Here is a 17179-nt window from a genome sequence, read left to right as displayed (position 1 = left end):
TTAAGTGTATACAAATTGTAAATCACTGTGTTGTATACTGGGCTTCCCAGGTGACTCTAGTGGTAAAGAACCTACCTGCCAATGCAGGAGACATAATGAGACTTGGGTTTGACCCCTAGGTTGGGAAGATCCCCTGGAGGAGGGCATGGCAACCCACTCCAGTGTTCTTGCCTGGAGAATCCAATGGACAGAGGAGCCTGGTGGGCTACAGTCCACAGGATCACAAAGAGTAGGACATGACTGAAACAACAATGTGCATGCATGTTGTATACCAGGAACTGACATACTGCTGTAGGTCAATTATACTTCAAAAACAATCAAGCCCATAGAAAAAGAGATCAGATTTGCGATTAGCACAAGTTGGGCATTGGGGGAGAGGCAATTGGATGAATGATCAAAAGTTACAAACTTTCAGTCATAAGTAAGTACTAGGGATGTAATGTATAACGTGGTAAATATAATTAACACTGCTGTACAGTATATATAGGACTTCCCTGGTGGCTCAGTGGTAAAGAATCTGGCTGCCAGTGCACGAGACACAGGTTTGATCCCTGGATTGGAAAGTTCGCCTGGAGAAGGAAATGGCAAGTCACTCCAGTATTCTTGCCTAGGAAATCCCATGGACGGAGGAGCCTGGCAGACTACAGTCCATGGGGTCGTGAAAGAATAGGACACAACTTACTAACTAAACAGCAACAGCATCAGTATATATAAAAGTTAAGAGAGTAAATGCTTAGAGTTCTTATTACAAGGAAAAAAATTTATTTCATTAATTTTCTATCTGTATGAGATGATAAGTATAATTTTACTGTGGTACTCATTTCATGGCATATGTATGTCAAATCATTATGCTGTACATCTTAAACAGTGCTGTATGTGAATATATCTCAATAAAACTGGAAGGAAAAAAAGTGTCTCCTGTAGACAGACAGAATATAATTGGGCCTTGCACTTTTATTCAGTCAGACAGTCTCTGCTTTTTAATTGAAGTGTTTAGTTCATTTACAACTAATGCAACTAGTGTTATGGATAGATTTAGGGTCTACCACTGAACTATTTCTTTTCCAACTGTCACATTTTTGGCTACACTTGCCCTTTTAAAAAGTTAGTCAAATGCTTTTTAATATTCCATTTTGATCTCTCTATTTTAAAAAAGTTGTTCCTCTTTATTTTGTCTGTTAGGATTGTTCCATTGATTACAGTATGTTCCTTAACTTATCACATGCTACTCAGAAATAATTTTATACCACTAAAGGTGCTTCATTTACTCTCCTTTCCCCATCCTCTCTGTTTTATCGCTATATATATATTGTAAGCTATGCATGCTAATGCTAAGTCGCTTCAGATATGTCTGACTCTATGCGACCCTATGGATAGCAGCCCACGAGGCTCCTCTGTCCACAGGATTCTCTAGGCAAGAATGCTGGAGTGGGTTGCCATTTTTTCTCCGATAAGCTGTGCAGTGCAGTTTTATAATCTCTGCTTCAGATTTCCAGTTGTCTTTTGAAAAGATTAAGAGAAAAAAGTGATAATGTTTTATATTTACTCACATATTTAACACTTTGGTACTGCTGTTGATCTGAGTTTCCCTTTAGTGTCAGTTCCCTTCAGCTTGACGAATTTCATTTAGATTTCTTTTTAGAGCAGGTTTCTTAGCAAAAATTTTTCTCAGTTTTTATTCATCTGAAAAGTGTCTTTATTTTGTTTTTACATTTTTTTTTCTTTTCAGTTTCCATTTATTTTTGGCTCTTGGGGCAATGTCATCTTTTCAGTATGAAAAAAAGCAGCAAATTCAACACAATAGAAATCTGAAGTGTAGAATAGGACAAAATCAAGAGTGGGGGAAGCAGTAGCAGAAGAGATGAGATGTTTGCCAAAAGAGGGAAGTTGTCTGTCCCCTCTCTGGGGAATGACGTTTATGTGGCAGCACATACCTTTCGATATAGGTACAGAAGGGACTGATATATTTTTGGTAAGAAAAGATGGGGTGGGAAGGGGCTTTCTGGAGGCTGAGAGACCAAGGCTATCTCTTGCTTCTCCCCGCTTTCTCAAACAGGGGAAAGGAGGGGATCCAATGTTATTATGAAGGAGATAAAGTGGAAGGGAAGGGATTCCCACTTGATAGGGTGGAAGCCAGAAACTTGCAAAGGTAATAGCTCAGGACAGAGCTTGGAAGGAGACTGAAAATGAAGATAATACTGTCAACACCTCCACAGAAGCAGAGAGGAGTGGGGAGATACCTGGCACCTAGGACTTCAGTACCCTGGATGCCCCTCTCCAAAACCCAGTCCTTTCTTGTAGGGACTTCTACCTGCTGCTCAGTTTCCTTTCCCCTGGGCCAGCACACCGACCTGGGATGGCAATCACCTATCCAGGTTTTCATCACATGGTTCTAAATGAGATGTGAGGAGACCCAGCCTCTTGGAGAGTTATCTCGAAACCAGAGAGGGAAATGTTAACTGGACAGATGGGAGGAGTGGGCACCAGCAGGAAAATGACAGGGTTACCCAGAATGGCAGAAATCTAGGTTCCCCAAGAGTGGAAAGAGAGAAGAGATATTTGACAAACAACAAATATTTATTGAGCGCCTATCATGTGCCAGGCACTGTTCTAGAATTCCCCCCAAAAAAGAAAAAACAAGATAGAGGCATAAAATGCAAATTCTGAGGGAGAGGAAAGGGGTCGTTGAGGAAGAAGGCTGAGGGCATTGAGAAGCCTAAGGTGATAGGGACTTGGCCTTAGGCCGCCTCTTCGGCCTCCTCACCGAAATCCTCTTCCTCTTCTGCGGTGGTATCCTGGTACTGCTGGTACTCGGAAACGAGGTTGTTCATGTTGCTCTCAGCCTCGGTGAACTCCATCTCATCCATGCCCTCACCTGTGTACCAGTGGAGGAAGACCTTCTGGCGGAACATGGCAGTGAACTGCTCCGAGACGCTCTTGAACAGCTCCCGGATGGCTGTGCTGTTGCCAATGAAGGTGACTGCCATCTTGAGACCATGGGGTGGGATGTCGCAAACAGCTGTCTTGACGTTGTTGGGGATCCATTCCACGGAGTAGCTGCTGTTCTTGTTCTGCACATTGAGCATCTGCTTATCCACCTCCTTCATGGACATCCACCCACGGAACACAGCAGCCACGGTGAGGTACCGGCCATGGCGGGGGTCACAGGCAGCCATCATGTTCTTGGCATCGAAGACCTGCTGGGTGAGCTCAGGCACCGTGAGGGCCCGAGACTGCTGGCTGCCACTGCTGGTTAGGGGGGCAAAGCCAGGCATGAAGAAGTGGAGATGCGGGAAGGGCACCATGTTGACTGCCAGCTTGCAGAGGTCAGCGTTGAACTGGCCGGGGAAGCGGAGGCAGGTGGTAACTCCACTCATGGTGGCCGAGACAAGGTGGTTCAGGTCTCCGTAGGTTGGCATGGTCAGCTTGAGGGTGCGGAAACACCCTTTACACCCTTTGGTTGTAAAGGGCCTTGTTGTCAATGCAGTAGGTTTCATCAGTGTTCTCCACCAGCTGATGGACGGAGAGGGTGGCGTTGTAGGCTCAACCAGTGTCGGACACTTTGGATGAGGGTACTATGCTGAAGGTGTTCATGATGCGGTCAGGATACTCTTCACGGATCTTGCTGATGAGCAAGGTGCCCATTCTGGAACCAGTGCCCCCGCCCAGCAGGTGGGTCAGCTGGAAGCCCTGCAGGCAGTCACAGCTCTCAGCTTCCTTCCGAACCACATCCAGGACTGAGTCAACCAGCTCAGCCCCCTCTGTATAGTGGCCCTTGGCCCAGTTGTTGCCTGCTCTGGACTAACCAAAAACAAAGTTGTCTGGTCTGAAGATCTGACCAAAAGGACCTGAGCAAACAGAGTCCATGGTTCTGGGTTCTAGATCCACCAAGATAGCACGAGGAACATATTTGCCACCTGTGGCTTCATTGTCGTACACGGAGACGCGGTCCAGCTACAGGTTGCTGTCCCCATGATAGGTGCCGACGGGGTTGATACCATGGTCATCACTGATCACCTCCCAGAACTTGGCACCGATCTGATTGCCACACTGACCGACCTGGATGTGCACAATTTCCCTCATTGTTAAAATTTATTCAAATCTTTTTGCTCGCCTCAAAGTGTTTATGGGGCAAAAAAATGATATGGAATTAGTTTTTCTCTGCTGCTGGTCGCAGGGTGGAAAGATGGAACAGGACCCGGAGGTTGAAGCTTTGTCTTTACATTTTGATAGTTATTGTCACTGGATATAGAATTCTGGGTTGACAAGTTTTTTCCCTTTTTCTTTTCAAAATTTTAAATATGTTATTTTAGTATCTTCTGGCCTCCATTATTTTTGATAAAAAGTCAACTCTCATTCCTATCATTATTTTTCTGTCTGTAATGGATCATCTTCTCTGGCGTCTTCGAAATTCTTTTCTTTATCTTAGGTATTCAGCAGTTTGCCTGTAATTTACCTGTGTTTAGTTTTCTTTATATTTATCCAACTGAACTTCCACTGAGCTTTTTAAATCTGTAAATTGCTATTTTTTCACCAAATTTGGGAAAATTTTGACTGTTATTTTTTCTATTATTTCTTCTGGTATATTTTCTGTCCTATTTTGGTTTTAATATTCTTCTAAGACTCCAAATATACGTTAAGGTGTGGCATTTGGTGTTTTCCACAGTCCATTAAGCTTTTTGCCTAAGGGTGCTCCCCAGCCACTGGACACCAAATGAACTGGGAGTACCTTTAGGTGAAAAGCTATATAAATAAAAGTCTCACCCAATAGTTCTATTCTTTCAAGGATCAAATCCCCACCAATTTCTGTCTGTTTTGGCTACTGCTTTCATTGTTTTTTGTTTAGTTGTATCTGACTTTTTGTGACCCCATGGATTGGGATTTTCCAGGCAAGAATACTGGAGTAGGTTTCCATTTCCTTTTTTCAGGGAATCTTCCCGACCCAGGGGTTGAACCCTTGTCTCCTGCCTGTGTCTCCTACATTGCAGGCAGATTCTTTACCACTGGGCCACCAGGGAAGCCCTTGGGTACTGTTCACTGCCCTAAAATTAGGTGCTCTTAATTTTTTTGTCTAGTGTTAACAATTCTTATCTGCGGGAAAGTCATTCCAACACAAGCTATTCTTCTATTGCCCAGAAAGCTGTCAATTTTTAAAGCATTTATTTTCTGGTTACCCAAGTGAATTCTTAAAATTTCTAAAAGTTTTCCAAGTTCATACTTTAAGCTTATACGTATTGGGTCATAATATCTGCACATAATGCCTTCTTTTTCCTTCTAAGACTTCTTTTTGTGTAAAACCTCCACAACAACATTATCTGACAGTGTGAGTAGTTGAAAAAACAATCTTTAATAATAACGATTTAGTTTTTCAGCCATAAATATGAAGCTAGTTGAGAAGGTATTCTTTTACTTACATATGTGACCCCATGAACTGTAGCTCACCAGGCTCCTCTGTCCATGGAATTTTCCAATATTCTTGCCTGGAGAATTCCATGGACAGAGGAGCCTGGCGGGCTACAGCCCATGGGGTCGCAAAGAGTTAGACACAACTGGGCAACTGACACACACACACACATACAATATAGTTTTGTCACAAGCAGATAATAAATATCATCAGAGAAAGTTTTGTCATTTGTCAAATGGTTTGTATAAACTTCTCTTTTAACCTATTATGTAAATGGGCTTCCCTGGTGGTTCAGATGGTAAAGAATTTGCCTGCAATTTCAGAGATTCAGGTTCGATCCCTGGGTCAGGAACATCCCCTGGAGAAGAGAATGGCTACCCACTCCAGTATTCTTGCCTGGAGAATTTCATGCGTAGAGAAGCCTGGTCAGTTATAGTTCATGGGATTGCAGAGTTAGACATTACTGAGCAACTAACACTACTTATAAGAGATGCATTAGTTTGTAATATGTCAATAATATTGAAACATTTTTATATTACCAGGATAAACTGTATTATTCTTTTAATATACTGTTAGGTGTGATCTACTGGTGTTTTATGTAGGATTTTTGTGTCTATATTAACTTTTAAAATTTTAATTAAAAAAAATTTTAAACTTTTATATTGGAGTATAATATACATGAAACTAGTTGTGTTAGTTTCAGGTACACAGCAAAATGACTCAGTCATATATGCATATGCATCCATTCCCCTTCAGATTCTCTTCCCATCTAGATCATTTCATAATACCAAGCAAAGTTCCCTGAGCTACGCAGTAGGTCCCCACTGGCTAACCATTTTAAACAGAGCAGTGTATACATGTCCGTCTCAAACTCCTTAACTATCGCTTCATCCCACCCTTCCCTCTGTATTAACTTTAAACTGATTCCTTTTTGTGCTCTTTTAGAACTGTGGTTATGCTAGGTTATACCAAATAATATGAGAAGTTTCTTTTTCTAGGCTCTGAAATAATTTATATAGAACCAGAAATTATTCATTACTTAAAGATTTGCAAAGCATCTTAAAAATTATATTAATATGACTTTAGAGAAACATTTTAGCAATCTATTCTTCCTTTCCCCTGGTTTTTAGCCTGTTCAGGAGTCAGGTTTTCCATTTCTCAGTCCACTTTTAGAAATTTATATTTTTCTCAGAAACTTTCACTGAGAGTTTATTTGCATGACATTTAATTTTGCTTACATGGCACTTTATTTTTGAAAATAATCTTTTAAAGGGATAAAAATGATGCTATCATGAAATTTACATAGACATAAAAGCACAAAGAAGAAAATTAAAATAACTTGAAGTCTCACCAATTTTGTCAAATGTTTCATTATCTTAAAAAGTTGTGTTTTTTGTTGCTTCTTTTTATTCTGCCTAATTTCTGTATATTTGTGCTTTCTTTCCTTTTTCCTTGATTACATTTGCTGATGGTACATCACTTTATTGGATTTCCCCCTAACCCCTGAAAAATTCCAGCTCTTATACTTATTTAGCATTTATATATGTTTTTCTCGCTATTTTTAAGTTCAGTGAAAGTAATGGTTTTTAAGTGGTTTTTTAGCCACTAAGTTGTGCAGTGGAACCCTTTTCAAAGTGAAAATCTTATGTGAAATCCCAGTGTATAGATAGATAAAAGCCAAGCACTTGTGATTAAAGTAAAGGGGAATTGTAGGGGAAGGAAGGGAGTTTCCCAGAGTCTCACTCAATTGACACCCTTCCAGCTCTTTCTCTTATCAGATGCTCATGACTCCAGAGAGCACTGTTAGACAACCACTGTTCTAACTTTTTCATTCTGTTTTTATCTTTATTGTTTCTCCTGCTTTCCATAGGCTGGTTTATTGCTCTTTTCTGATTTTTTGAATTTGTTGCTTCATACATTTCTTTTCATTCTTTCTTATTTAATATTGGAAATATTGAGGTCTATAAATAAGAGATCACTCTGTACAGTGCTGGTTATATTTCATAATATTTTACACAGGCTATTTTCTCAGTAGATGGTAATTATAGTTTTGAGTTTCCTCTATGACCCACAATGTATGTGTGCATGTGTTTTCAAATGTCTAAGCATGGAGAGACTTTTTTACTCTTTTTAATGTTAAGTTCTTGTTTTATTTTGTTTTATTCATAAAATAGATCTTTCTAATTTTGAGTTTTTAAAAAATTGTTGATTTTTTTATAATCCAGTGCTTAATTTTCGTAAATATGAGCATTTGAATGTGACTAGTCTGAACTGATATGTGTTGTTAAGTGTAAAATGCACATAGGTTTTGAAGATATAATACAAAAACAGATAAAATAGCTCAATAATTATTTTGTGTTCATTACATATTGAAATCATGCTATTTTGGTTAAAAATTATTTATTTATTTTTATTAATTATTATTTATTTATTCCAGCCTGTGCTGGATCTTCATTGCTGCATAGGCTTTTCTCTAGTTGTGGCAAGCAGCGGCTACTCTCTCGTTGTGGTATATGCAGCCTTCTCATTGTTTCTGTTGTTGCTTCTTTTGTTGAGGAGCACAGGCTCTCGGGTGCTTGGGCTTCAGTAGTTGCGACAGGTGGGCCTAGTAGTTGCAGTTCCCAGACTAAAGCACAGACTCAGTAGTTGCAGCTCACGAGCTTAGTTGCTCCATGGCATGTGGGATCTTCCCCGATCAGGGATAGAACTCACATGTCTCCTGCATTGGCAGGTAGATTCTTTACCAGTGAGCACCAGGGAAGCCCCAAATCACAATATTTTGTATCTGTTGAGTTAAATAAAATAAATATCACTAAAATTAATTTTAATCTCTTTTGGGGCTACCTTTTGAAATGAGGCTACTAGAAAATTTTAAATTACGTGTGTAATTTTATTTCTATTGGACATAACTGCCCTCTGTAATTATATATTTTTATCTATGTGGTCTATTAGAGACTAGTAGTGACTTTGCAATTGTTTTTCAGTAATTTCTACTTATAGTTCTTGAATTTTTCATGGTATATATTTCAGCACATATATATTTAGCACGTAGCAGGTCATTTCTATTATGGATTGTACTTTATATAAAATAAAATGACTCTGTTGGCCTGTTTGTGTTCTACTTTGATATAAATTATTGCTATTCTTGCTTTTTAAGAAAATTTGTTTAGAACATTTTGCACACCTGTCTTCTTTTAATTTCAGTCTCGCTTTATTTCAGGTGAATATCTTTTAAACAGTAATCAAATTAACTATCTTTTGACATAGAAATTCTTTTTTTTCCTTTTATTTGTATTAGTTGCAGGCTAGTTAGTTTATAATATTGTAGTGGTTTTTGCCATACATTGACATGAATCAGCCATGGATTTACATGTATTCCCCATCTCGATTGACATAGAAATTCTTTATGGTTTTTTTTTTTTCACTTGTTTCTGTTAACTTTTTTCTTTTTTAATTGAAGTATAGTTGATTTACAATATTATATTAGTTTCAGGTGTACAACATAGTGATTCAAAATTTTTATAGATTATTCTCCATTTATGCTTATGGTAAAATATAGACTATATTCTCCGTGCTATGCAATATATCCTTATAGGTTGTTTTTAATAGGGACTCTAATTTTTCACAATTATTGTCATCAGTTATATATCATTTTATGAGTTTTATTATTTGCTACATTATATTTTTCTGTTTTGTTACACTGACTATTAAAAAATTTTTTTTCCTCTTTACATTTTTCGTTCACATTGTACTGTGCTTAGCTGCTCAGTTGTGTCTGCCTCTCTGTGACCCCACGGACTGTAGCCCGCCAGAGCTCCTCTGTCCATGGGATTCTCCAGGCAAGAATACTGGAGTGGGATGCCCTCCTCCAGGGGATCTTCCCAACCCAGGGACTGAACCCAGGTCTCTCGCATTGTAGGTGGTTTCTTTACCATCTGGGCCACCAGGGAAACCCATTATTACACTTAATACATTAGTGTTTGCAGAATCATAGTTAAACCCATTTGCTTTAATTATCATTGTCCAAGATGGCATAGTACCCATTAGCTTTATGTAAATGAGTAGTTTATCTTGTTTTCTTCTCTATTTCTTTCCTAACTAGTATCCAGATGCTTATTACATTTTTTAACAAATAATTAAGAATTCCTCTTTAACAATAAGTTTTAAATCATATTTAACCACAGTTATCTAGATTTAACTCATTTTGCTGGTTTGAATTTCATCACCACCTCTTTCTGTTGATCAGTGTGTTGTTGAAAAGATTTTATTCAGGAAAGAATGTAAGTGGTAGAAATTCAGAGCCACAACTGTTTGAAAATGTTTTGGTGGTCTCCTTCATGTTATATAACCAGCATCTTGACTATGTTTAGAATTCTTGAGCACAGTATTTTTCCTTTAAAACACTGTAAAACTTTCATCTTCTGGTGCTTATTTTGTAGAGAGGACATTTTGACTCTGTTACTCTGTAAACTACTTTTTTTTTTTATGTCTGGGTACTTAAAGAATGTTTTCACCCTCAAATTTTGAAATTTCAGAAGGCTATGTGTAGATGTTATTATTCACTCATCCACTCATTCATACATTTGTTTATATTTTTTAACAGCTTCATTGAGATGTAGTTCTTATATCATAAAACCTATCCATTTAAAGGGTACAGTCCCATGGCTTGTAGTATGGTATTCACAGAGTTGTGCAGTCATCATCACAATAAACTTTAGAACACTTTTCATCATCTGCCAAAGAAAACTTGAACCCCTTTAGCCTTCATTCTTCAGTCTGCATCCCTCCCTCCCACAGCCCTAGGCATCTGCTTATCTACTTTCTGTTCCTATAGATTTTTGCCTATTCTGTATGTTTCATGTAAATGGAATTATACTATATGTGACCCTTGCTACTGGTTTCTTTTGACTGAGGAAATTATGATTTTGGAGATTTATTTGTATTGTAGCATGTATCAGCATTTCCCTTTTTATTGCTGCCACATTTTGTTTATCTGTTCACCAGTTGATGAGTGTTGGTATTTTTTCCACTTATTGGCTGTTAAAAATAATGCTGCTATGAACATTTGTGTGCAAGTTTTTATTTGAACACTTGTTTTCATTTCTGTTGTGTATATACCTAGTAGTGGAATTGGTGGGCAATTCTCTTCAGCTTTTTGAGGAACTGCCAGACTTTTCAGAGTAACGACACCATTTTACATTCCTACTAGCAATGTATAAGGATCCTAATTTCTCTCCATCTTCAACAGCACTCATTATTGTCCATCTTCTTGATAGTAGCCATGTGAAATGGTACCTCAGTGTGGCATTGATTTTTATTTTCCTGATAACAGCTGATGTTAGGCATCTTTTCATGTGTTTATTAGTCATTTGTATATCTTTGGATAAATGTCTATTTAGGTTCTTTGCTTTAAAATCGGGTTATTTGTCTTTTTATTATTGAATTGTAAGAGCTTTTTATATATTCTGTATATAAGTCTCCTATTAGATACATGATTTGCAAAAATTTTCTCACTTTCTTGATAGCATCCTTTGAACCACAATAGTTTTAATTTTGATGTCCAATTTGTTTCTTTTGTTGCTTGTTCTTTTGGCATCATGTCTAAGAAACTATTATCTAATCCAAGGTTACAAGGATTTATGCCTATTTTCTTCTAATAGTTTTATAGTTTTAGCATTTATGTTTGGATCTATGATCCATTTTGAGTTAATTTTTGTATATTGTATGAGGTAAGGGTTCAATTTCATTTCTTTGCATGTGGATATTTAATTGTTTCAGCACCATTTATTGAAAAACAGTTTTTTCCATTGCATTATCTTGTCATCCTTGTCAAAAATTTATTGAATATAAATGTGAGGGTTTACTTCTAAATTCCCAATTCTGTTCCTTTGATCTGTGTGTCTGTCTTTACACCAGTACCATATTGTCTTGATTACTGTAGCTTTGTAGTAAGTTTTGAAATCAGAAAATGGGAATCCTCCAAAGTTGTCCTCCTTTTTCAAAATTGTTTTGACTATTCTGGGTACCTCGAATTTCCAAATGAATTATTGGATTAGTTTTCCAATTTCTGCAAAAAATCCAACTGGAGTTTTTATAGAGATTGCATTGACTAGATCAATATGGAAATATTCCCATATTAATAGCCATAAGTCTCATATGTAAACATGGGATGACTTCCCATTTATTTTCTTCCTTTAATATAAGGTCTTTCATTTCTTTCAATAATATTTTGTAGTTTTCAGAGTTTAAGTTTTATACTTCTCTTGTTAAATTTATTCCTCAGTATTAATTCTGTTTTATATTATCTTAAATGAAATTTTCCTAATTTAATTTTTCCTAATTTAATTTTGGTTTGTTCATTGTGACTGTATAGAAATACAGCTGATTTCTTATATTAATCTTGTATCCTGCAAACTTATTGAGCTCATTTTTTAGTCCTAATAGTTGTCAGTGGATTCCTTAGGGTTTTCTAGGTACAAGATTATATCATCTGCATGTAGAGATAGTTTACTTCTTTCTTTCTAACCTAGACTCTTTTAATTTCATTTCTTGCATATTTGCCCTGTCTAGCACCAGTGCAATGTTGAATATAAGTGGTAAGAGCAGACAGTTTGTCTTGTTGCTGATCTTTAGGAACAGGGGGAAAGTATTCAGCCTTTCATTTGTTGACCTAAAACAGTAAAACAACCATTTATTTTACCTGCAAAATGGTTTATTTGGGAATAGCAAAGACTTGCAATTAAGGATGTGCAATCATGGTTATCCACAGGCAAGCCCAGAAAACAAGAGAGGAACTTTCTTTTATAGAAAAGAAGGAACTGGGAGGAGCTGTTATAAGCAAAGAGACCATTGGAAAAAACTGGGAGTTCCAAGTATAATGGCTTCTTGTTGACTGAGTTATTGTTAATAGTCTCTCGTTGGCCAGACTCTTGCAGGACAAGGAGAAAATTTTTCCTTCCTCCTGCTGTAGTAAAGCAGCAACCTTCTCCCTGTTGGAGATACAGTGATATATTTATTCCTGTTGGGTCTGCAATTGACATCAGTGGGTAGGGCCTTAGAGCTCCCTTTTCTGGCACCCTGCTGCTGCTGCTAAGTCGCCTCAGTCGTGTCTGACTCTGTGCGACCCCATAGACGGCAGCCCACCAGGCTCCTCCATCCCTGGGATTCTCCAGGCAAGAACACTAGAGTGGGTTGCCATTTCCTTCTCCAGTGCATGAAAGTGAAAAGTGAAAGTGAAGTCGCTCAGTCGTGTCCAACTGTTCCCGACGCTGTGGATTGCAGCCTACCAGGCTCCTCCGTCCATGGGATTTTCCAGGCAAGAGTACTGGAGTGGGTTGCTGTTTCCTTCTCCATCTGGCACCCTGACTTTATTTAAAATGGGGGGATCTGTATACTGATTTTCACCTATCATTAAGTATGATGTTAGTGGGTTTTTGTAGATGATCTTTATGAGGCTAAGGAAGTTTCCTTCTATTTCCAGTTTGTTGAGTGTTTTTGTTTGTTTTATCATAAATTGCTGTTGAATTTTGTCAAATGCTTTTTCTGCATCTGTTGAAACAATCACATGGTCTTTGTCTTTTATCCTATTAATATGGCATATTACATTAATTGAATTTTGGATAGCATTTATTTTTTACCTTTGAATTCACCTTCTCATTCTTTACCCTTCAGAGGAACTTGGAGGAACCTATTAAATGACATATGCAATAGATATGGCATACATCTTGGAATTTAATGGTGGTCCTTAGTGAAATTTTTATTTCCAGAACTTTATACCCCATCAAAAGTCCTGGTTATGGCTATGTAGGATTTTTCGTTTGGTGGTGTTGAGTGGTGAGAATGTAAAACAAATTTTTAATATGCTTATGTAACCCAACTGTATAAATTTGTAACATTATCTTGATAGTATATCTAGTACAGTTTCATATTACAAGCACTAGAAGCAAAATATACATAGCATAAGCTTTACCATTTTAACCACTATGAAGTATACTCTTCTGTGGCATTACTTAAAATCACCTTATTCTGCAACTTTAAAGTTTTTAAAGAGAGAATTATACCCATTTGTTAATCCTTGAGATGTTTTTCCTTCTCTCTTAGTACTTTTCCTTTTCTGTTGATCAGCTTTCCTTTTCTTTTAGATACTGAGGAGTTCCTGGCCGAAGGTTTGCGGAATGAGAACCTCAGTGCTGGTGCAAAGGACAACAGAGACCATATTCTACGGGGCTTGCAGCAAATCAAAGCTAGGTTTGTATAAACCGGTTCCATTATTCTTCTTCATAAAGTTTAAAGCAATTTATAATCAGCAAAATCTACTTTAATTGTATATAAATCATCAAAGTAAGACACACTTATTATAGTTCTTTATACTTGGTAGAGGCTTTTAAATGTTTACTGAATTGCACTGAAGGTAGGCAGGCATATGTAGGGTAGTTAGTTTACCACAATGGAAGTATTTTGATAATTATGTATGTTAAAAGAGTTATTCTGCTTTTAGCTTTGGATTGTCATGTTAGTCTTTATTGGACACTTTTGCAAAATGAGTGAAAAGCTAAATATATATGCTTGTCCAAATTACTGAAAGAGAGGATGTTAAGCAGTATGAGATAATTTCCGTTATGACTTTTGGTCCTGATTTTATATCCTCATCTCCTTCCCGAATAGAAAACTTAAACTAGACTTATCCAGTTGATTATCTTTTCCTAGTAAAATGTCTTAATCTCGGACTGATTGGAATATCATGCTCATTAAGTATTTTTTTTTTAAATTAAAGGCCCTCACCTAGTTTGTGCCTTTTAGAATGTGAGCACCTGACAGATGCATACACTTGCTTGATGGAGGAAGAAATAAAAAATTTCCATTACAGTATATTTCCCAGCCACTTCCTGTTTGAAGTGTGGTAACTGAAAGAGAGTTGGGGGTAAGTGAGTACCAGCTTACGTCTTTTTCGACTCGGAGGCAACGTGATTTGAGACGTGTGAACTGTGTACTCTCAGTAAAGGATGAGCATCAGCAGGGTTGTACCTGGGATTTCAATTGTGTGGCAGACAGATCTTATCATGTACTTTAGAAAGCTCATTGCCACTCCTTAGAAGCAAGGAGTTTTATCCTTTAGAAGGGCACGGCCAGAATATATTCCCTCCAGGAATGTGAGAGAACTTCACAAGATGCCCTGCTGGATCTTAATAGATCTTTCCTGCTGGCTAATTAAGTATCACTTTTACTCAGCAACTGGGGACTGTGTAATTATCAGCCTGGGTTGCCCTGAATAATTGAAACAAACAATGCAAAAGATGAGAGCTTTTTGCAAAAGTGAGAATATCTATAATTTTTGGTAGGTTGGAAGAATGTTTAAAACAAACTTCCCTATACTTTTATTAGTAGGTAAGTGTAGGCTTAGTTGTGTATCTGAAGGCTCAGTTAGTAACTTAAAGAATTTTTAAATTTTTTTAATACAAAACTGATCTTTGTATTATAGGATTATTATAAGGATGGCATGAGGAACAAAGATGGAATTATTTTAAACTGTATTATAGGGAGAGGGATGCCCAAAATATAATTGTGTATGTGGTGGTGTTAATGGTGTAAATCTGTGGTAAGGAATGTAAAAATAATTTTACTGCATCTATGGAGACAAATATACAATGAATAGGAATTCTCCTTTCCTGTATTTGCAGCACAGCACTTGGAAAGGACTGAATTTCAATCTGAAATTGATAATAAAAGATGATTTTGTGGTGACTCACTGTTATCTCACTGTTATCACTTACATATTACTTCTTAGTTCTCTTTTTTAAGTGCATACACACACTCATACACACACACCCTTGCACACACACATAGAAGCTGTGTTTATTATGAGGTAGAGAGGGTTCCTTGTTCTCAAAGGACTTGCTATGTGGTTTGTGGGACAGACATTCAGGAAATAATCACCAGGGGTTTTAGGAAACATCTGCATTGTTGATGGGAGCTTTCTGTTCATTGATTTGTTGTAAGAAAGATGACACTTTATTTAGAATTTCATAATTATCAGATCAGGAGGAAATGAGGAGCCAGAAATTAGATACTGTACAAGAAAATGGAAAAATGAGGCTTTCCTTTGGCAAGCTGTTTGAAATTGTCTTAAATTTACCCATTCAATCATCATCCCATAATGTAACCCTTGTCTTACTGAATCTTCTTTTTCAGCCATGTTGCATGTATGGCCCCATGTATGGCTGGTTGATGTTATTTATGTACTTTTATGTATTGGTACCAGTTGCTTTGAGAACACTTAAAGCTTGTACAATGCCAGTCACATTTACCTTTTTTTTGCGTGGGAGTTGTATCTCTCCCAGAGGCTGGGTATGAAAGGAAATTTGGAAATCATCAAACTTGAGAGCGAAATGTATATGGAAAATAGCCAAGTAACAACAAAAGAATTAATAAAAGCCACTTTAAAAGTTTTATCTTGAGTCATATTAAAGCAGTAAAGCTTTAGGGGTTTGGTAAATTTGTGGGGGAGGTAGGAATCTGTCTAAAACTACTAACTTGGCACATTAGAGCCAAAGGTGGGTAAGAAATCTCTAGCAGGATAATCTGGGAAAGACACTAGATAAATATCAATGCCATATATACATATACTCCCCCCCCACCAAAACTTTCCATTCTTTCTTTGTTGTGTCTGTGTCTTTGCTTTAATTCTTTTAATTATTTTCTCAACACTGTGCTGCTTGAGAATTGAGTGGAGTGACGGGAAAATACTGATTCCTGGTAAACTCTAGGGGCTTGGCTGTAATTTTTATGGTGGCTCAGAATTCAGTGCTGTTTGCCATGACTGTGACTTGCTGTAAATTAAAGCATCTGACTTCATCACAGCTGTTATGTGCTGTTTGCCACCTTTCTATTGCCTAGAGTGACTGACCCCAGAAAATGATAGTTGTGTTGAGTCATGGATGTCCTCCAAGTGCTCATCTGTTTTTCAGTACAAGTAGCTTTTCTGTCTTCCCAGACTGAAAGTCATATCTGTATTTCTGTCTTCATGGGGTTTTTTTGGCTTAAGAGTATTACCAATGAAGGATAATGTTTTCCATATAAGACAAAATAAAAAACGGATGGCACTTTGCGTAATTCCAAGGAAATGAAGTCCTGTTGTGGTATTTGATGTCCTGAGCTGTGATGTTCATGGCTCTTCTTCAGACTGCCTCCTCATTTAAACCTTCTCCCTAAAACTAACAGCACTCACATTCTGAGTCCAAGTTTTCACCAAGCTCTTTAGAGAACGATCAGGATGAGAGCCAGGCGGAGGCTCCTCCTGTTTCATTTATTACAGCGGTCACTGCAGGACCAGCGCCAGCTGAGACACCTGAAATGAGACATACTTGGTCTATACTCAGACGTTTGATGGCATTCTCACGCATTTTCAGAAACAGTTGAGCATTTCTTAAGTTTGATTCAGGGGAGGCCATCTAACAGCAAGAATGCATGGAGAATGGGGAAAAGGGTGAAGAAAATAGGAGATTTTTATTACTGAGGTAGGGATAAATTCTCCATGGCTCATTTTGGAACAGCTAGTCATTTATACTCACTGTTGGAAGTGAAATCTAGAGCCAATGGAAACAAACTTGGAGTACTGTTTTCTTTTGTGAAACTTAACGGAGTTCCAAAAAGAGACAGGTAGATTAATAGCATATTGAAATGGAAAAAAATAAAGAAATAACTTTATGTAACAGGATTATGGCACAAAACCAGTGCTTTTAAACTACAGACTGAAAGAATATCTTGAACATGTCTCAT

General features: G+C 37.5%; 1 protein-coding gene and 1 pseudogene across 2 annotated transcripts in view; one reads left to right on the top strand and one right to left on the bottom strand.

Moving 5' to 3' along the window:
* The window catches only part of SKAP1 (src kinase associated phosphoprotein 1), a 295603-nt gene that overhangs the window by 33005 nt on the left and 245419 nt on the right, over positions 1-17179 (top strand). For both annotated transcript variants that reach the window (XM_065909373.1, XM_065909372.1), the window contains exon 2: positions 13546-13651. In XM_065909373.1, the coding sequence (XP_065765445.1) occupies positions 13546-13651 (106 nt within the window). The remainder of the gene's footprint in view (positions 1-13545; positions 13652-17179) is intronic.
* On the bottom strand, positions 1711-4206 carry LOC136149219 (tubulin beta chain-like; annotated as a pseudogene).

This window comes from Muntiacus reevesi, chromosome 18 (genome assembly GCF_963930625.1).
Source record: "Muntiacus reevesi chromosome 18, mMunRee1.1, whole genome shotgun sequence".
In the NCBI taxonomy this organism is placed as follows: domain Eukaryota; kingdom Metazoa; phylum Chordata; class Mammalia; order Artiodactyla; family Cervidae; genus Muntiacus; species Muntiacus reevesi.
The sequence above is the reverse complement of the archived record's forward strand: the minus strand, read 5'-3'. Positions and strand labels throughout refer to the sequence as shown.